This window comes from Littorina saxatilis, linkage group LG10 (genome assembly GCF_037325665.1).
Source record: "Littorina saxatilis isolate snail1 linkage group LG10, US_GU_Lsax_2.0, whole genome shotgun sequence".
In the NCBI taxonomy this organism is placed as follows: Eukaryota; Metazoa; Mollusca; class Gastropoda; order Littorinimorpha; family Littorinidae; genus Littorina; species Littorina saxatilis.
This window is the reverse complement of record NC_090254.1, coordinates 24,056,227-24,078,775: the sequence shown is the minus strand read 5'-3', so window position 1 is coordinate 24,078,775 and position 22,549 is coordinate 24,056,227. Positions and strand designations below refer to the sequence as shown.

At 40.5% G+C, this 22,549-nt stretch overlaps 1 protein-coding gene across 2 annotated transcripts in view; it reads left to right on the top strand.

Moving 5' to 3' along the window:
- Positions 1–13,518: 13,518 nt before the first annotated feature.
- Positions 13,519–22,549, top strand: part of LOC138978463 (uncharacterized) — a 110,758-nt gene continuing 101,727 nt past the window's right edge. For both annotated transcript variants that reach the window (XM_070351206.1, XM_070351205.1), the window contains exon 1: positions 13,519–14,051. In XM_070351206.1, coding sequence (XP_070207307.1) covers positions 13,791–14,051 — 261 coding nt within the window. In that variant the 5' untranslated portion in view covers positions 13,519–13,790. The remainder of the gene's footprint in view (positions 14,052–22,549) is intronic.

Here is a 22,549-nt window from a genome sequence, read left to right as displayed (position 1 = left end):
AGAAAAGAAAAAAATTGGGGTCAGCAGGTTGGAATCAATTAGAAATTGTAAGGAAAAGAAACGCAACAAAAATTGTACAAGAATTAAAGACATGAAGGATACGTACATATCCTGGAAATCAACTTTTGACATGTTTAGCCGGTTAAACAATTATCTCATAAAAACAAAAGTACAACACTGAAGAAAAAGAATTGCTTTCTCACAGACATGTCCATAACAGCACGTTCTTTCGCCATGCCTTAAATTGCAAAAAAGACGCGAGCAAACACATGCTCCAAAATAAACACAGTCGAGCTATATCTGTGTTACTATTTTATCAGAAACAATAATGAAACACGACGCCATATTGATTATAAGGTCCCATGCACTATCTTTGGCCAGGTTTTGGACTCCCAGACGGAGGGTAGTCCTAAAAGAGTCCCTAACAACAGCACGGGCGTCCTTAACAACGCCCTTGCTCTGCGAAAGGCGTGGATCCATCATGGTGGTAGTTTGATGATGAATCGAGTCGGGCGTAGAGAGAGAAGGGGGGGGGGGGGTGAAAATATTGTCCCTTGGTGCTACAAAAGTTCGCAAGTTTTTTGTCAAAGTACTTTTGCCCGTCGGGTGTTAGTTCAGGCACTTGAAAATTTGGCTTGAATGGAGAGTAAACCGCGTCGGTTTCTGATCACAATGCAGGCTCCTAATGTTTGCTTATGGATTTTGAGAAAAAGGTTTGGCTGATGTGGTTTTGTGACCTGTTTGTATGGACTTTTTGATCTACAATGTTTTGTTTTATATGACAACGAGTATATATGGATTTTCTCATGAAACTATCAAAGGAAAAGTTTAATTCGTCTGCAGTGACGTTAGCAGTCTTCTTTGGTCGGTGGGTTTTTCCCCTTGTGCAAGTCCAACCATTCAAAGTAAGACAATATGCAGTTGTGTAGAGAAGCTAGTTTCGTTGGTCCGTGTTTCACTTAGAAAAAGTGCGTAAGTAGGGTTCTTTTGTTCTTATTCTTATTCTTCTTTCATTCTGTTTATCTACCTGTCTGCCTGCCTGTACTGTCTTATTGCCACTGGTTTTCTCCTGGTTTGTCTGTCTGTCTACCTGTCTGTCTGTCCATCTTTCTGTCTGTCTGTCCATCTTTCTGTCTGTCTGTCTGTCTGTCTGTCTGTCTGTCTGTCTGTCCGTCCGTCTGTCTGTCTGCCTCTTTCTTCGTCTCTACATTTCTCTCTCTGTCTCTGTCTTTGTCTCTGACTCACTCTCTATGTCTGTCTCTTTCTGTCTGTGTGTCTGTATGTCTGTCTGTCTGTCTGCCTGTTCTGTCTGTCTCTCTCTCTCTCTCTCTCTCTCTCTCTCTCTCTCTCTCTCTCTCTCTCTCTCTCTCTCTCTCTCTCTCTTTCCCACTGGTGTCTCTTTTATGCTCCCATCTTTGTCTTTCAACTTTTTCTTGTTCTGCTGGAAAAAAAAGCTGGGCTTTTACTCTTTTTTATGATAATATTTGGTTTGCATTTTAGTTCAGTGTAACCATACATTTATATCTCTGTTTTCTCTCTTTCTTCCTGTCATTCTGCTTCCTGTCGTCCTTCCTTTCGCCTTTTCGCCCTTTCTTCCTTCCTTCCTTCCTTCCTTTCTTCCTTCCTTCCTTCCTTGCTGTCTTTCTAGTAAGTCCTTACATGGCTATCGTTTATCCTCAGGCCGACACAGAACTTAGTAGCAACGCGTTTTGGTTTCAAACAATACATTTTATGAAAAGATATGAGTATTTGGAAACTAAACAAGGAATTTTATTTAGTGTGATCATTCAAATTGAAATCTTTGAAGAAATGTTCTATTTTTGCATAGTTTTCGCGTTTTTTCGAGGTTTTAATTTTTTTGCTTGGCGTGAGAGCATCATGATTGCTAAAATATGCCACGAAACAGCTCACTCCGGTTTTACCGGGAAACGCTTGTTCGAGAATAAAACTGAAAGCTTTTTCTTTTTTTTTTTCGTTTCTCTACTTGCTTTGAATTTCTCAGTGTTGTCACCGAAAACTCATGGTTAAGAGAAACAGTAGTATTTCTATTTCCTCTTTTTTTCAGGATTTCCTTGTGATTTTTTCTTTAAATATTTACAGGGAACTCATGTCTGAGTTTAAAAAATTGAATTCTTTTTCTCCCCTTTTCGTTTTCAGATCCATTTTAATGTTTCACCTGCCCTGATGATCGACCGTTGAACCCATTTCTCTTTCAATTTTCTGTAGGCTCACGAGGGGAAGAACCAACAAAACGTCTGCATCCCCTCCCGCCATTAGCAATCAGCCTAGTCACGTGGCCCAGTCAATAGCAGATGATGCGCGCTTCACTGGAGCGAAACTTCGGGTCGTCTGCTTCTGAACAGCAGACGTCCACCCAAGATCGACACATCGGACGAACAGCCTGGAAGACAGACCGACTACAGAGAAAGAAGAACACGATCCAGCAGAAAGACTGACAAAATTTCAACGGACGAAGAATATTCTTCCATTTTTACTGACAAGGTGAGTCCGTGTGTATAACTGTAGCCTAGTTGATGGATATCTGGTCGTCTGCTTTTCGTGTTGACGCTGTCTTGTCGGACCGGGTGGCATGAAAAGAGAGGTAGCGCAGGTTTCAAAGCAAGCAAACCTTTTTCCTTATGCAAGCAACGTAATGCTTGCTTTTGTGGGAGTGCTAAAAATGTATGCATGTTTTTCAGAGCGTTAATTGTGTCCGTATTGTCGGCGTTAGGACATAGTGACCTACAGGTATATAGCTTAGCAAATTTTACAGTTTTGAATAAAAAAATTCTTATATGTTTTACTTTCCTGAAATTCCCACGAGAACTGTTTCGTTTTGAGACAGGACTCTTTAACACTTACACTACCCGATGCCTAATAATGTTCTTCTGAGTTTTATCTACCCATACCATTACATTCTCTTTATTTATTGTGGAGATTTAATTGTATACTGTTCATCTGCTGTACCTGAAGCAAAATCTGGCTGCTGCGTTTTTCGTAAATGAGCTCGTTGCGTGTTAATTAATCGAAGGTGGCTTATATAAATAGTCAATACCCGTTAGGCTCATGCAGGCTTACCTAATCTGTCTGTATCCGTGTGTGTGCCTGTGTGTGTGCCTATATATATGCGTATGTTTGTGCGTTTGTGTTTTCAGGTACTGGATTAAAAAGTTCCCGGGCAAATGAATATTTTTGTTTCCAAGTAATATTTCCCTTTGCATAAGAGAACTCGTAAGATCATATAAAGTGATGGCCTTTATTTACTGTAAGCCGTAAAGTTCCGTTCAGATCCACCCAACATATTTAATTAATTACATGATCTTTATTTTTGTTAACCTGATTATATATTCGTTATGAAATGGCATTGTTGCCAGAAAATGCCTATATTATATTGCCTAATGATATTGAAATACACAAATGTGTAAAGATTGTTTTAAGTTAAAATTATATCTGAAGACATGTCCACGTACTTATACCGGTACAGCCGAAAAGACACGTATAAATATATGCACGTCCTTGCACACACTATGCACGTCCTTGCACACACACACACACACACACACACACACACACACACACACACACACACACACACACACACACACACACACACACACACACACACACATACACCACGACCCTCGTCTCGATTCCCCCTCTATGTTAAAACATTTAGTCAAAACTTGAATTGACTAAATGTAAAAAGAGAGAAAAAAAATTTGAAAACAAAGAAAACCTGATGGCTCAGATTGCACCAGATTGCTCCATTTTCCTTAATTTGTATCAACATTTTGCCCCCGGACCCCCCTAGGAGCCGGCCTTTGTCTTCTAAGTGACGGTTTTGGAAAGTAGTTGGGTAATTTGCTTGCTCAGGTTGCACCAGATCGGTCAATTGTCCTTGTTTTGATCCAAATTTGTCTTCTTAAATTTACTTTTTGGAAGGTGTATTAGGGGAAGTTTCGTGGCTCAGATTGCACCAGATTGCTCCATTTTCCTTGTTTTTATCAACATTTACCGGGGGGAGGGAGGCATGCCCCATGCCGCCCCAAGGAGGTGAGAGAGAGAGAGAGAGAGAGAGAGAGAGAGAGAGAGAGAGAGAGAGAGAGAGAGAGAGAGAGAGAGAGAGAGAGAGAGAGAGAGGAAAAGAAACTGAAGAAAAAGGGGAGAGGAAAAAGTGAAGAAAAGGTTTACTAGTCTATTTTTTTCTGTAGAATGGTCTGCACATTGTTTTCTGGAGGAAAGGTGAGGGAGAGCTCGGGCAAGGGGAATAACTTGCATAAGCAGACATCATCCAATCTTATTTTCGTTCCTGCTTTGCCCTCATTGAAGCAAGCGTGTGAAATTCAAACATGAAATGTAGCAAACACTTGCATGTATTTACACGGAAAGCACGCGTGTTCTTCTTTGATAACACCTTTGGTATGACTAATCTCCTCGCTGAATACGTTTTTTCCTTGCAAGTCCGAATGCTTCATAAGGGGGTTTCTAAACCCGCGAAAGAGACACTTAAATTTTCCCGTATCCATAAGTTCTGTCCAAGCAAGGAAAAGCCTTTATGCTTCCCAAAAGAAGAGGCTTCTAAATCAGTGAAGGGAGATTCAAATTTCACGTTTTAAATTTTTTTCTGAGCAAAGAAATTCAGAGAGTTTTTTTCCACCGGGCAATTCAAAGTCTTAATGTTTCAGAAAGAAGGGACATATGATGCTAAACCTGTGTGTTTGTGTGAGAGAGATAGAGCTAGAGAGATAGAGAGAGAGAGAGAGAGAGAGAGAGAGAGAGAGAGAGTGTGTGTGTGTGTGTGTGTGTGTGTATGTGTGTGTGTGCGTGTGTGTGTGTGTGCGCGTGCGTGCGAGCGTGCATGTTGTGTGTGCGTGTGTGTGTGTGTGTGTGTGTCTCTGTCTGTCTCTGTCTGTCTGTCTGTCTGTCTGTCTGTCTGTCTGTGCGTGTGTGTGTAGAGCGATTCAGACCAAACTACTGAACCGATGTTTATGAAATTTGACATGTGAGTTCCTGGGAATGATATCCTCGGATGTGTTTTTATATTTAGTCAAGTTTTGACTAAATATTTTAACATCGAGGGGGAATCGAAACGAGGGTCGTGGTGTATGTGCGTGTGTGCGTGCGTGTGTGTGTGTGTGTGTGTAGAGCGATTCAGACTAAACTACTGGACCGATCTTTATGAAATTTGACATGAGAGTTCCTGGGTATGAAATCCCCGAACGTTTTTTTCATTTTTTTGATAAATGTCTTTGATGACGTCATATCTGGCTTTTCGTGAAAGTTGAGGCGGCACTGTCACGCCCTCATTTTTCAACCAAATTGTTTCAAATTTTGGTCAAGTAATCTTCGACAAAGCCCGGACTTCGGTATTGCATTTCAGCTTGGTGGCTTAAAAATTAATTAATGACTTTGGTCATTAAAAATCGGAAAATTGTAAAAAAAAATAAAAATTTATAAAACGATCCAAATTTACGTTTATCTTATTCTCCATCATTTGCTGATTCTAAAAACATATAAATATGTTATATTCGGATTAACAACAAGCTCTGAAAATTAAATATATAAAAATTATTATCAAAATTAAATTGTCCAAATCAATTTAAAAACACTTTCATCTTATTCCTTGTCGGTTCCTGATTCCAAAAACATATAGATATGATATGTTTGGATTAAAAACACGCTCAGAAAGTTAAAACAAAGAGAGGTACATAAAAGCGTGCTATCCTTCTTAGCGCAACTACTACCCCGCTCTTCTTGTCAATTTCACTGCCTTTGCCATGAGCGGTGGCCTGACGATGCTACGAGTAAAATGGCATTGCGTTTCATTCTGTGAGTTCGACAGCTACTTGACTAAATATTGTATTTTCGCCTTACGCGACTTGTTCTTTTTTTCGATAAATACTTTTGATGACGTCATATCTGGCTTTTTGTAAAAGTTGACGCGGCACTGTCACACCCTCATTTTTCAATCAAATTGATTGAAATTTGTGTAAAGCAATCTTCGACAAAGGCCGGACTTCGGTATTGCATTTCAGCTTGGTGGCTTAAAAATTAATTAATGACTTTGGTCATTAAAAATCGGAAAATTGTAATAATTTTTCTTTTTTATGTAAAACGATCCAAATTTACGTTCATCTTATTCTACATCATTTCCTGATTATAAAAACATATAAATATGTTATATTTGGATTAAAAACTAGCTCTGAAAATTAAAAGTATAAAAATTATGATCAAAATTAAATTTTGGAAATCGATTTAAAAACAATTTCATCTTATTCCTGGTCGGTTCCTGATTCCAAAAACATATAGATATGATATGTTTGGATTAAAAACACGCTCAGAAAGTTAAAACGAAGAGAGGTACAGAAAAGCGTGCTATGCAGCACAGCGAAACCACTACCGCGCTGAACAGGCTAAAGGCTGGATAGATGTGTGATAGTGGTCACAGTCGTTTAGACGAGTAGGAAAGTACAGTCCAACCTGTCGATAACGACCACGCAAGGCCCGGACCAACCAAAAATAGTGCTAATCAACAGGTGGTGGTTATGGAGAGGTGAATTATGAAGAATAAATCTCGTCAGAGATTCTTTGGGGTGGTCGTAATGGGCAGGTGGTCTTTATCAACAGGTGCTTAACGGGGCAGGTTCCACTGTACCTTGAAGTAAAAATCCCCTTCGTTATACGCCCACGCAGGACTTTGACAGTTTAGCATACAGTTGCATTTTAAAACCCCTCCACCTCTCCCTTCCCGATCCTTCCCCCACCCCCACCCAACCCATTCACCCCCGACCCTCAACACCCCCCTCTCCACCCCCGCCCCCCCCCCCCCCCAACCTTTGCCAACCTCTACTTTCTCTCTCTTTGTCGGGGTACTCCCCGATGTCTTTAGTATGAGTGCGCCCTGCCTTGCCCATTCTTTTTGTGCGTTTTGTTGGCTTTGGTGGTGAGAAAATCTTCTTCTACATTGACGTCTTGAAACACTGTGCACTCGGGCAAAACGCTCCTGTAACGTTTTGAAAGGGGGTATCAGGTTCTGAATGCAGGGAGCGCGTGTCGGAGATTAATACTTGAGAGAGGGAAGGGAGAGGGGGAGATGAGAAGTGATAGACAGAGAGGTAAAGACAATATGATTTAATCTCTCTCTCCTTCTCTCTCTCTCTCTCTCTCTCTCTCTCTCTCTCTCTCTCTCTCTCTCTCTCTCTCTCTCTCTCTCTCTCTCTCTCTCTCTCTCACCCTTTACCACACACACACACCTTGGTGCGCAACTCTTACAATCTCTACTGCCTTCGATGGAACACAAACATTGTACAACGAAGAAGAACAAATGTCCAATGATGTTTATCTCTTTTTGTACAACAATGACAACAATCGCACGACGGTAATAACGCAATTATTGCCTTAACACGTTCGCACTCTCCCTGTTATTTTCAGCAAAGTGTGACAAGGCACTCGACCTAATTTCTTTTGTGTGTGAGAAGGCATGGTACTTGTTGCGATTAGAACCAAGTAGCTAGAATTGGTTAGTAATTGTCTCACAGAAACAAGTGTTTACGATAGGATACGATGATTTTTGATCGATAATAAGGTCACATCGAACAGAACTAGGTCTGTGACGTCACAGGTGATCAACATTTTGACATTTCTTTGTCTTTTTTGTGTGCGTCGTTTCTATTCTAGAAGCGTAAAAAGGCACGTTCCTGTGTTTAAATTCATCGTTTTGTTGCTTTTCTGTGTGTTCGTGACACAAAAAGAAAATGTTAAATGTTTCTGATGCCCTGATCATCATGTTCTAGGTCAGAAAGAGATTTTCTCTTTCTTTCTTTGTCTGCGAACATGTTTGTGTATTTCTCTCCCCCATCCCCTACCTATCCTTTCTCTACCACCCATCCTTTCTCTCTGTCTGCCTGTCCGTCTGTCTGTCTGTCTGTCTGTCTCTCTCTCTCTCTTTTGTGTTCTCTCTCTCTCTCTTTCTCTTTCTCTTTCTCTCTCTCTCTCTCTCTCTCTCTCTCTCTAATGGCTGGATGGATGGATGGATGGATGGATGGTTGGATGGATGGATGGATGGATGGATGGACGGAAGGATGACAGAGAGACATGGGTGAAGTGTGACAGAGAATGGATTTTGTGTTGATGCATTACTGTCCTTTTTCAAACGTTTTGCTGTTGTAAATGCCTGTTTCCACTGTCGTCATGTCGACTGTCATTACGATGATGATGATTTTTATTATGATTAATATTATTATGATTATTATTCATGAAGCATGTAATTTTGAAACTTTGTACACCCCGAATTGAAATGGGCCCAAGGCCTAATCAATAAACCATCCAGATCAGACTCCAGACTCCAGACTCTCTCTTTTCTCTCTCTCCCGCTATCTCTCTCTCTCTTTCTCTCTCTCTCTCTCTCTCTCTCTCTCTCTCTCTCTCTCTCTCTCTCTCTCTCTCCCTCCTATACCTCGCATAGACCTCTACAAATCGAGCTTAGCCTTCTCGGGAGCGTTTCTCTGGAACTCCTTCCCTCAACAGATAAGAAATGCAACTTCAGTGAAAATGTTTAAGAGACAGTCACGTTCACACATCATTCGTGAATGAAATGTCTTGTACCAGTGTTAACAGATGTGTAGCTGATTTGAGCAACTTTACTCCCATATGAAAGGTATAACTATGTCAATGTAATTTTGTAATTTTTGAGTTCTCCTTATGTAATTCCTTAAATGCACATTGTGTTGCATTCCATACAATATATTTCTGTATTTTAAAACCCCTCCACCTCTCCCTTCCCCCACCCCTACCCAACCCATTCACCCCCGACCCTCAAGAAGACCCTTAAGAAGCTTGCCTGAAATAACCTATAACTAGCCCTCGAGACTTAAAAAAAAAAAAAAAAAAAAGTCTTCTTTTCGTGGAAGTTGATAATTTCACTTATTTTCACTTTGTTTTTGATAAGCTTCTTTAGTTTTCTGGTGTGCTTCAAATAATGCTCTCATCAACCCGAAACAGATAAATCTAAAGCATATTTTAATTAGTCTGACTTGTACACTAAGTTGTATCATGTTATTTTGAAGTATAGGGGGCTTTTTACAGTGATTCGTGAAGGTCACTTCACTGGCCCATATTAGGCGCCCAGGCTGCTAATATGGAACATTTGTGATATTTTCTTTATTTAATTTTTTCTGAATGTATATCAAAGCTATTTCACTCTCATTCAGCCTAACGGTTAACCTAAGAGAGAAGGACTACCAAACACAAAATGAAACTTCTTCGCAAGAAAACAAGCGAGTTATCAGCATGAAACAAAAAGTGGTCCATATTAGGAGCCCTTCCCCTAGTACGATCTCTCACACTGTTTGAACCTCTCGGCACAAAGACATACAGCCATGTGCAATTTTCTAGTTGCTTCACGGTTGCATGAAATACGTTTCTTAAAAGATTTGTCAAATATTAGAACACTTTTTCTTTCTGATTTCAGCAAGCTCGAGAACTGACACACAGAGGTCTGCGACGCGCAGCTGCTCTTTCCGCTGATGACGTTTGACGAACATGACGTCATACTGGAGGGAAGTGACGAGTAAGTGTACTTTGGGATTTTGTGAGTAACTTTTTTTCCTCGAAGAAATACAGAAACATGCAGATATTGTATTAACTTGACTCTTATCAATTAACTCGATCAATAGGTCTGAATTTACATGAATAGCATTTTCCTATTTAAAAAAAAAACACCAGTAATATCCTAATAATAAAAAATAAACTTAATTCTACATTATTTCATTCATCTGATAACGTTACCGCCGTAATCGGTCTTTTTTCAAGACGGTTAACATTGCGTGCGTTTGACAGTGCGCGTGCCCATGTGCGTTTTATGTATTCTTCGTGTGTGTGTGAAGGCATGTGTGTATGTGTGCGTCAGTGAGTGCATGAGTGCGTGCGTGTGCGTGTGCGCGAGCATGACTGCAGGGCCGGACCCAGGGGGGGGGGGGGGGGGTTCCAGGGGTTCCGGAACCCCACCCCTGGAAAAAGCATGTACCTTGCTTTGAGTGGGTTTTTTGTTTTACTAGTTTTAGCACCAAAACAATGCTGCTCTTAACCCTCAAAACAAGGCCCAAAATGCACCAGATTGCACAGATTTTAACCGTTTTTCAAACATTTTCCGGGGGAGCATGCCCCCAGACCCCCCTAGTTCGCGCAGGCGTTCGGGAGTCCAGAGTCTGGTGTTCTTCTCTGGCTGGTGGTGTTCCTCTCGTCTATGCGAGGTTTGCCAACAGCTCGGGTACAGATTTTGTGCTTACTTTATTGCCGTGTTGCGTTCTGGTCGCCTAGGCGAAGCTTTGCAAACGGCTTACTGGAGATCAGATGATGTGTTCATCGGTTTCTATCTTCGGGATATCTCCTGCACGCGGCTAGACGGCTCCAGTTCATTGCTGGTTTTAGTTGCTGCAGGGCAGGTTCTTACAAGGACATAAGTAGGTTCCCTCCACCTTTAGGAGGAATCTGCATTCATAAGAATTGGAGTAAGAATATGTGATTAAATCGAAAATTGTTAATTAAATTTTGATTTAATATAATATACTTACCCAATTCTTATAGTTAATACCCTCCCATCCATCCCCGCTGGATTATGTCCTTGGGGTGTTTGTTTGATTAATAGTCTCGAATGATTATTACGGATGCTGGCGCTCACGTGGTGCGCAGGGGGTTATGGGTAACCGAGCAAGGTCAGGCCATAGCAACGGCTATGGCGTCGCTTTTAGCTTGGTTACCACCCTACTAAGGGCAGGTAATTTGAGTGGTTTTTTCGACATCTAGCATGTGGGACTAAAGTCAATGCTTCGCCACTTCGCTGATTTGCCCCCCTAAAAAAAGGAGGAACCCCCCCCCCCCCCTTACAACTCATTTGGTCCGGCCCTGTGACTGTGTGCATGCCTGCGTGTGTGTGTGTGTGTGTGTGTGTGTGTGTGTGTGTGTGTGTGTGTGTGTGTGTGTGTGTGTGTGTGCGTGTGTGCGCGTGCATGACTGTGTACGTACATGCCTGTATGTGTGTTTGTGTGTGTGTGACTTGATGCTCATGAAATAACTTCATTACAAAAGAAAAAAATCAGTTCAACACTAAAATCGTGTACCAAAGGTAAGTTTTGTTTTTTGATGTTTTGCACTTTCTCTGTCTTTGGACAATTCGAGGCTTGAGTAATCGCTGGATGGCTGAAGCTGAGAAAATAATTATAAAAAATGTATTCAATGTTTTGGGGTAGGGGTTCGGGTCGCGCAAAAAATTCCACCCTCTTTGAATTTTCTGACAGCAGATCTAGGCCCGACCTTCTCCTACTCAAGCCACGAAAGCATTAAAAGGAACACCTTGCGTTTTACCGTGTCGCTTCATCAGTTCATTTTGCTGTCGGGAAAAGTTCTATCTCTACTGTTAGCTATCGAGGAGAATATGAAATACCTTCCTGTAAAATGAACTTTTGAAGGAGTTGAAAGAGGTAGACGCTGGGTTTTCCTTTTCTTTGTGTATTGCCGAATTATGTCTTTTTGTGTTCTTATTCACGGAAAATGTACAGTGGCCTACGGCATTGGCAAGATATCCAACATACAGTTTGCTACTGATACTGTGAAACAGCATTACAAGAAAAGAACACAACACCAGTATTAAATACAAGATCAATAGGATCACACAATCACTGAAAGAAAGAAAAAATAACAACACACACACACACACTCATATGAGGAAACATAGAACATAGAAAGGCCTTCTTTAAAACCCGAAAGGTAATTTTTGTTGTAATTCAAAAGAAAGAGAACTAAAGACAGAAAGAACGAAAAAGGTTTTCACTCTTAATCAAAAGATAAAAGCACAAAATGAAAGTGAAATGAAACAGAAACAGAGTCAGATTTTGTTCCCGTTGTCTTTGTTGCCGGGCCACAGTTTATTTTCCACGTCGCACACACAGTACGTAAAACAAACATGCACAGAAGTGGATAATCTCCTGGCATTTTCTTCGGTTAAGCAGTGATACAAACGGTGAGCTATAAGTTCTACCTTTTGTATTATTGCTTTTCTCGTATCTGGCCAAATATACAGTTCTGTCGCAGTTTGTTAGTGCTTTTTGTGCGACATTGCACTTGAAACTACATGTACGCACAACCAATTTGTATGCTTTGCATTATCATCTCATTTAGCTAGAACGGCGTATTAGTATTTTTACGATTTTCATCATCTCATTCTTATCGATCCGGTAGCAGTCTATTTTACAGTAGAAGCGCCTTATGAATAGTTCATCAGAATTGTTCATTTACGCAGTACTTCACGTCAAAATGCATCATTATTGTTGCTAATGTACAGCATCGATATTTTCAGACGCAATCTGATCAGAACTGGTTCTGTAAGGAAATTATGCCACTCCTGGCGACTGTAGCTTTGTTGTTGCAGTTGTTGTTGTTGTTGTTTTCCAACAAATTATTTTAAAACTATATATCTACATCTGTAGATTTGATTGACTCAAAGCTGTAGGTAATTGCGTTTTTGCTGGCTTGAATGATTACAGCAGTTTGCGTTCAAAGTGCAACAACAAGGAACAGTGATAATGAAATCACCAACTAAGTGCAAACAAATGCAGAAAACGACGTTTCCGCTAGTCGGGTCTTGCTAATGAAAATCTAACCAAGACTTCATCTTTACTCACAAGCCACTGTCGCACTGATGAACAGACTGAACTGAACGCAGACATTTTTGCATAAGGTCGGTGACACTGCAAGACACCCAAAATACAGAAAGGTGAGACACAGAGCGGCAACACGCACACACCCGCGCGCACACTGACACACACACAGTCACACACACAGTCACACACACACACACACACGCGCGCGCGCGCGCACACACACACACACACACACTGACACACACACACGGCACCGGCCGCCACACACGCACACCGCACACACACACACACACAAGCACACTGCATGCACACATAACTGAGTCACCGGACTCAGGGAACTCAGTGAGGAAAAGAATGATAGGAGTCACACTACACAATATAAACATGTGCAACAGAAGTCATAGTTTATACACTTTTCAGTCTGAGGAAGACCCTGTTGTGGGTGGAAACGTCTGTTTTCTTAATTTGGCAGCGTTTATTTGGCGACCAAATTGTCACTGTTTATTGTTGTTATGATTATGACACTGTAAGCCGGCTTTTCGTTTTATTTCATGCCATTTCATTTTTGTTGTGTGTGTCTGTTTTGTCGTCATTGTCGGCGTGTTGGGCTCTTTTTCATCCAGAGCTAGCCGACACTGACTCTAATAATTGTTTCATTTGTGCTGTTTTAATTGGGGTTTCTTTAAAACAATTTTTTTTTTTTTTTTTACAAGCAACTCTTTTATTTCTTGAAGTGCGGTTAGGGTTTTCCCCCCACATGTTGTTTTACACTGAAACTCATAATGAAACCCAACGTATGCGGAGAGTTCTTTAGCAGGAGTTCCGTCCCTTCAATCGTCCTCCTCGAGTAAAGTTTACATTTCTCCGGCGTCGGACGTCTTCAATGTCATCCGAACGCTGATTGGTCAGAGTCGATTCCAGCTGCCAATGGCAGAGTTTGTTGTGACACTGTTTTGCCATTTCCAAGGCGCCCCGCTCAAAACAAAAGCACATTCCAGTGGCGTGGTTTTGTATGGGTGCTTCTGCCCCCACCTCCTCGCGTGGCACCTAGACAGGTTGTGAGGGTTCTAGTTCTTTTGTAGCCGTCTTGACACGTGGAACAGAGAACGTGACTGACAGACTGAATGGCTCAAAATGCTGTTGGAACGCTGTCAGGCTGGCGCCGCGGTGTGTGTGTCCAAAATGGCCGCCAAAGCCGACATTGAAGAAGCAGACATTCATGCGGCTGAAGACGATAACAAACTTGATACGACTTCCGATTTGGTGAAAGACACTCAGAGTCAAGGACCCTCAAAAGTTGCTGAAGCTTTTGAGGTCGATTTCGGCGAATCGATGCCAGAAAATTCAGCGAAGAACCTGCAAGAGGCGTTTAAGAATTTCAAAAAGCTGCGGCAGGTAGGAGCAATGTTTTGGAGTGAAAGTAGAAGTGCTCAGTGTGTTTGTCCTGTTGGATTGAAGTTTTTCCGAAGCGTTGAGATTTGACGAAAATAGCTGCTTCTGTTTGCTGTGCATGTTTGTCCAGTTTTGAACGACTGCAGGCTGCATGACATGTTGTACTTACGAAAGACAAGTCTACTTTCTGTTTCATTTTGACATCCTTCTGCGAGGAGTCGGGTTTCGCGGATGTTACATTACCGACACCGAAATTAAAACTGATCACAAAGAAAACATCTGCACACCCAAGTTAAGTGTAAATAAGGGTACAACAAGCACTGGGTCTAAATTATAAAACCACACAAGTCCAGCCTCTTAAAACCACACAAATCCAGCCTCTTACCCATATTATTATTTCCACAGGTGTGTTTACATATTATATTTCTCCCCCTTCAGTACACTTGACCTCATTTCCACATGCCCTACTGTTCTAGTCTTTTTTTTTAAACACAGCCACACCCACCATAAAAAAAACCATACACAGAATTCACAGCTTTTACATCCAGCTGAATATATGTAATATTATAATGCTCCTCTCACACTTGATGACAGCCAAATTTTGTATCCCTTTCAGCTTCATTACCCCTTTCTTACCCGTCCCCTTCCCTTTTCCTCACTCAAAGGGAATTGTAATGATGCCATTCATTATTGTTTGGTCGGGGCAACTGAAAGAAACAACAGTTTTTTGTTTTTGTTTTCGGGAAAGGTTTACTGATCATTTAATATTATGTGAAGACTTTAGTGCAATATGTGGAAACATCAGCAACACAAGATCGAAGCAATAACATCATCATGCATATATATATATATATGTCAAATGGATTTATTTGAGAAAAAAATTATTTCAAATACTTTGTTTTGATAATTATTAGAGAAGTATAGGCAAGTGTTATGCAAAATAAACACAAAATGTTGTGCTCTGAATTAAAGTACAAATGAGAACACACAGATCATGCATACTTCATCAATTGAATCATCAAGTAAATATGTATTGTGTATTGGAAGTACATACAAGTTTACAAACCACTGTGCGCAAATATAGTGGTATAAATGTTGAGCACAATACAAAATAGACCACAAAAGCGTATGTCAATACTTTTATCCAACCTCTGCCACAGCAACAACGGGTAGCCATATAAGGCTTTGCAAACACTGCTGCCATGGTTTCGTCTCTGCTTGTGTGAGCTTGAGGTTGAAACCCCCTCCCTCGTCACCTCCCTCATCAGTCACCTCCCCCATCATGGGCATCTGCGACTGGATTCGCTCTAAATACAGCCAGTTTGTTGTAGTGGGTGGAGCTTGGTCGTGGGGTGACCTGTCAGCTGTTTACCTCAAGCGTTCACTGAGTCACTCATTCACTGGCGGCTGAATAGATGTACATGTCTACATGTGTGCAGTTTTGTGAGAGTGAGAATACACCCTCCCATGTGAAGGAGATGGTGGTGATGGTGATTTTCATGTTGAGATTAAATTCCTAGAATATTTATGTGGCTAAGCGAGCATAGAGGAATAAAGACACAGAGAGAATGAGAGTGTGTCAGTGAAACTGTCACTGAAAGATTGTGTGTGTTAGAGAGAGAGAGAGAGAGAGAGAGAGAGAGAGAGAGAGAGAGAGAGAGAGAGAGAGAGAGAGAGAGAGAGAGAGAGAGAGAGATATGACTCCAAATTACTCAGCATTTGTAAATAACTAGTGGTACCCGTGCTACGCACTTTGTGTGCTGCGCATGCGATGTCATTTTGTTGGTTATGTGCTTGTGAAAATGTTGTTTGCACCCCTCCCCCCCCCCCCCCCCCCGCACATTATCCCGCATATAATGAATTATATTCTCTTGGTGAAAAATAAAATGTTAACCCTTACACCGGTGCAATTCTGTAACACATGTTACATAGCCACTGGTGAATTAACAGAGAGAAAAATAACAAAAAACAGTCATATAGGTTTTCGCATCAATGGGAGGTAATCGGAACTGACCAAAAAGACTGCGCGACCGCACGCGACTATACAAACAAACAAAATAAAATACAGCAGGTATGGCGTTTGCATGAATCCATGATTACGTCTACATGAACAACAGTGATAAAAGTGCGCATCTCTTCCCAGCCGTGCAGCGCTTTGAAAGTTGGAAGCATTAAAATTTAAACGGGTAAAAAGCCATCGTGAAGATACGAAAAAAAGTTTGACGTGTAAAATACTTAATGATTCAAACGCATAGTATAACATATGTAACTGACAACAGAAAATATATACATGGTTCACACACACAATCGAGTGCACACATCCATGCTTATTTAAAGTCATGTACACACACACACACATACATACATGGCATCAAGCAACACACAATTAAATGACACATATGGAATATGGAAAACGTATAATGGACATGAACATGGCAAGTAATTTACACCGTTACCTACTATAAAATTGATGATATATATATACCACTCACTTGCTATTCGCCTAAAAGCTTGCAGTGTGCTGTGACACATATAAGAAACCAGAAGAAAAAAGGACTTTACTTTGGCGAAAAGAGCATATGCTGCTTATTTTTGTACATAACTGCTATAACTGTATTTTTTCCGAACACTTACATGTAAAAAACATAGAGATATATCTTACCATTTCACTAAGACAGCCAAAATAACGGTCAAATTAAGGGGAGATCATGATGACGTACATGTCTATGGTTGCACCGGGGGAAAATATTTAGTCGCTGGAACCTATAAGGTTATACGGCGACTTATCAGGTGATAATGTTTCGAACTTATCTTTTAAAAATTAAGTAAACAAATCTATGGAATATTTTGGAGTTCCATTCACAGATAAACAGATCTATCTATCCTCTTATATAGGTTTTCGCATCAATGGGAGGTAATCGGAACTGACCAAAAAGACTGTGCGACCGCACGCGACTATACAAACAAACAAAATAAAATACAGCAGGTATGACGTTTGCATGAATCCATGATTACGTCTACATGAACAACAGTGATAAAAGTGCGCATCTCTTCCCAGCCGTGCAGCGCTTTGAAAGTTGGAAGCATTAAAATTTAAACGGGTAAAAAGCCATCGTGAAGATACGAAAAAAAGTATGACGTCTAAAATACTTAATGATTCAAACGCATAGTATAACATATGTAATTGACAACATTGACAACAGAAAATATATACATGGTTCACACACACAATCGAGTGCACACATCCATGCTTATTTAAAGTCATGTACACACACACACACACACACACATACATACATGGCATCAAGCAACACACAATTAAATGACACATATGGAATATGGAAAACGTATAATGGACATGAACATGGCAAGTAATTTACACCGTTACCTACTATAAAATTGATGATATATATATACCACTCACTTGCTATTCGCCTAAAAGCTTGCGGTGTGCTGTGACACATATAAGAAACCAGAAGAAAAAAGGACTTTACTTTGGCGAAAAGAGCATATGCTGCTTATTTTTGTACATAACTGCTATAACTGTATTTTTTCCGAACACTTACATGTAAACAACATAGAGATATATCTTACCATTTCACTAAGACAGCCAAAATAACGGTCAAATTAAGGGGAGATCATGATGACGTACATGTCTATGGTTGCACCGGGGGAAAATATTTAGTCGCTGGAACCTATAAGGTTGTGAAAATGTTGTTTGCACCCCCCCCCCCCCCCCCCCCGCACATTATCCCGCATATAATGAATTATATTCTCTTGGTGAAAAATAAAATGTTAACCCTTACACCGGTGCAATTCTGTAACACATGTTACATAGCCACTGGTGAATTAACAGAGAGAAAAATAACAAAAAACAGTCATATAGGTTTTCGCATCAATGGGAGGTAATCGGAACTGACCAAAAAGACTGCGCGACCGCACGCGACTATACAAACAAACAAAATAAAATACAGCAGGTATGACGTTTGCATAAATCCATGATTACGTCTACATGAACAACAGTGATAAAAGTGCGCATCTCTTCCCAGCCGTGCAGCGCTTTGAAAGTTGGAAGCATTAAAATTTAAACGGGTAAAAAGCCATCGTGAAGATACGAAAAAAAGTATGACGTCTAAAATACTTAATGATTCAAACGCATAGTATAACATATGTAATTGACAACAGAAAATATATACATGGTTCACACACACAATCGAGTGCACACATCCAATCCATGCTTATTTAAAGTCATGTACACACACACACACATACACATACATACATGGCATCAAGCAACACACAATTAAATGACACATATGGAATATGGAAAACGTATAATGGACATGAACATGGCAACTAATTTACACCGTTACCTACTATAAAATTGATGATATATATATACCACTCACTTGCTATTCGCCTAAAAGCTTGCGGTGTGCTGTGACACATATAAGAAACCAGAAGAAAAAAGGACTTTACTTTGGCGAAAAGAGCATATGCTGCTTATTTTTGTACATAACTGCTATAACTGTATTTTTTCCGAACACTTACATGTAAAAAACATAGAGATATATCTTACCATTTCACTAAGACAGCCAAAATAACGGTCAAATTAAGGGGAGATCATGATGACGTACATGTCTATGGTTGCACCGGGGGAAAATATTTAGTCGCTGGAACCTATAAGGTTATACGGCGACTTATCAGGTGATAATGTTTCGAACTATTTAGTAAACAAATCTATGGAATATTTTGGAGTTCCATTAACAGATAAACAGATCTATCTATCTTCTTATTATTTTAGGTTCGTCTGGGGTAGAGAAATAAAACACACAGCTAGGTTCGTCTGAGGTGCGGTCGCGTGTTTAGTCGAACCGAAAGTTGAAGAAGAACCAATCACAGATCTCTTTCGCCGCGATGTCAAAGTTCAGGTCAAAGTTCACTGTTGTCTGCTCAAATTTGCGAGACAAACCTCTTCAAACTTTGTTCGTGGACAAAATTGGAAGTCGGGACCTAGCGGAATCGATTTCCTGGGTCACGTTGGCATAGCAACCGAAGGAGAAGGCACAAATCCGCGCGGTTTGGTCACAGGAATCGAAAAACCACCGAAAATCCTACCAGTATTATATAGTAGATGTCAGGCTTTGTTAACTTTTGTACTGTTGAAGGAAGATTCTACAATTTATAAACATGTTTTTTCATGTTGCTGTTGCACTGTGAAAATGAAACCTTCAGTAGCTAGTAAGGTATACTTTCATAACATGAACTAAACTTTAAATACCAGTATTACCGCGACTAAACCACTGCTGGTGCTATAGATCAGGACCGTGGATGCAATTTTTGGGTAAATGTTATTCTTACACATGTAGGACCAGAATACTGATAGATACATAGTTACTGTTCAGTACATCTGCACAACACTGTAGACCTTTCAACACAATTGTGTATTCAGCTTCTTTCCAACCGGTTTGATTTGAATTGGATAAACCGAATCACCCCTCGCCTGAAATAAAATGGCTACATTTGCGTCACTGCGTTTTAACCAGACTGAGTGGCAGTATCGCATTTGCACAGCATTTCCCCACAGAAAGTGTGTTTGGAAAAGAACGCGAGCACCAGCAAAGTAAATCTTTACTCATTACTTTTCTCTTTATTCAATTGATCTACACCACCCGATGGCGCTTGTGAGTTTGCTCATGAATATGTATGTATAGTGGCTAAAAGCAGGGTATGGGATGAGGTGCTGGGTGGTGATGTGTTTGCTCACCGGCCTTAACTGGGGGCCAACGCTTTGGTTACTTTTTTATGCCCCTACCCTTGTCTCTTTTTTATGCAAACATTCTTTGTCATGAGTATCACCCCCCTCCCCCCCCCCCTCCTTCTCAGTTTCTTGATCTCTCTTTCTCCCCCACACTTGCTCACATACAGAGTGTTTGGTGTGTGTACACACTCTTTTTGCCTTAGCGTGCATTTTTTTTTATCCGTGTTGTACATGTAATTATATATCTTTTCTAAATCTGGAGACATCATTTTCACAGTGTCATGTTTCACAATTTATGGCCTTGGGTCCTTGTGCACGCACACACATGGCATTGCTGCATACACAACACTAGAGCATTATCTATGGTTAAAAGCTTTGATCTATATAAACTACCGAGAATTAAGGAATGAATACAACTGAAAAATATATGAAACGATCTTGAAATGCAATTTAGTGTCTTCTTGATTAGAAACAGATTTTTTTTCTGGGGGTAAATACAAAAATTAGTACATGTATCAATATTCATGGTATTTTTTCCTCTTTATTTCTCTTTGAAAATTCGCAAACTCAAGATGGCTTTTCAACAGACAAATGAAATAATAACGAAGGGTGACGAGAACTAGGCTAGTATACATCCTTGTACAGAATACAGTATATATATATCACCATAACAGGTCTGTGCATAATGTAGTTGTAAGCCCAGCTTGTCACGTCACTCGCCCTGTTCGTTACATGATGAAGTTGCCTCGTGAAGCGACCCGGTGTCTTGCTTGTGTCGTGTACTGTGGAGGCCCCGCCCGCCTTTGTTTTGATGAAGAAGTTACCTGTCTGGACAGGTCTCGAGAGCTCTTTCACAGGTTACTTTAACACAGATTTATAGGTACAGTGCCCTTCCCCCCCCCCCCCCCCACACACACCCTTCTGTTTAAGACCTCCCCCATCTGGTCTTTAAATGGGAATGGAGGTACATTTTCAGACAGAGAGAGAAAAAATTGAAAGACGGATGATCTGAAAACGGGGGTCTGTAAACGGGGGTTCCACTGTATACGTTTTTGTTTCACGCAGCCAGGAGTGTTTAAGGGGTCATCTTTGGTGCAAAGATGTCCTTTGGTCTTAAAGCTTCAAAAGAGAGGGCAAGACAAATTTATAGTCTGTAACTGTACGGCCAGAAAGTAACTATGGTGCATTCTATGACGGCTTACTTGTGCCAAAACCTCATAATTGTAATTATCAAGGGAAAATGACTAATTTTCCTGGAATAATTACTAACTTTCACCTGTTAATTACTAATTTTTAGTTTTGGCTCTCTTCCTGACGGATTGCTAGTGCCAAAACTAAAAATTGGTTATTTTCCCGTGAAAATGAGTAACTAACAGGTGAAAACAGTAACTGACAGCGTTAATTAGTAATTATCACGTGATAATGAGTAACCTCAGGTTTTGGCACTAGTAAGCCGTCATAGGGCTTACTAGTGCCAAAACCTCATAATTGTAATTTAAAGGGAAAATTAGTAATTTACTCATTTTCCCGTGAAAATTACTAACTTTCATCTGTTAATTACTAATTTTTAGTTTTGGCTCACTTCCTGACGGATTGCTAGTGCCAAAACTTAAAATTAGTCAATTTCCCGTGAAAATTACTAATTATCCTGTGAATACTGAAAATGAGTAACTAACGAGTGAAAACAGTAACTGACAGCGTTAATTAGTAATTATCACGTGATAATGGGTAACCCCAGGTTTTGGCACTAGTAAGCCGTCGTAGCATTCTCCCATCTCTTTCTCTCGTTTTTTCTCTCTATTCTAATTTAGTGCTTAGGTTTTGATTTTTTTTTTTTAAAGGAACAGATGTCTGTAAGTGTAAGGGCAAAAATTAACTAGTTCATGCTCCCATCTGTTCGTTCCTTTTCCTTTTGTTACAAATATTCTAACTACTCCACACAATAAGATCCTTGTCGTGTGTGAAGTTTCTCGAGTATCCAAGTGGATGACTCACTTTCTGTTTCTGAACTTGCATCAAGGAGAACGTTGATCAAAGATTGTCTTGCTTTGATCAGTCAGTAGTGATACTGGTGTTCGCTTTCGCAACGCAAATGGGCACAAAGTGTTCTTAAATTCAGTGTGAAAGAAGGAAGAAAGAAACAAAGAGATTGGGAGAAAGAATGATAGCGGCCAACCAACCAGTGTATGCAAAAAGATATCAGACGCGACGGAAATAGGACAACCCCAATCAAATTTGCATGAGATGACAGCGGCCGGTCGTCGCTACTGAAGTGGCGATGTCAGGCTTTAGTAAATCAATTAAATCACCTCGCCTCAAGTAGCCGCATCGGGCGAGAAGCACTCTACAGATGGTTTTGGCATGGTCCCGCTAATGGGCTGGGATTTTCAATGTAAATGTCAGTACCACCATGATTAGTCCCCCTTGTAGTACCTGGTCGTTAAAATTGAAAAATAGGCTGGCATGATTTGTGTGGGAGGTTTCAAGATGAAAGTAATTTACAAATTATTCAAGTGTAAACAGCCCTTAGCGTGGTTGTGAGAAAAGATCGGTGGAAATTTCCAGGGGTGAAAGAACTGTGAAATTATGAAAGTGCTGGGAGTCAAATCGGCCGGTTTGAGAGGAGAAGACAAGGCGGGTGTCGAAAGACTACGAAATTATGAAAATGAGAGCAGTCAATTCAGTACGTGTATGTGGAGGAAAAACGGTAGGGGTCGAAAAAACGATGAAATTATGAAAA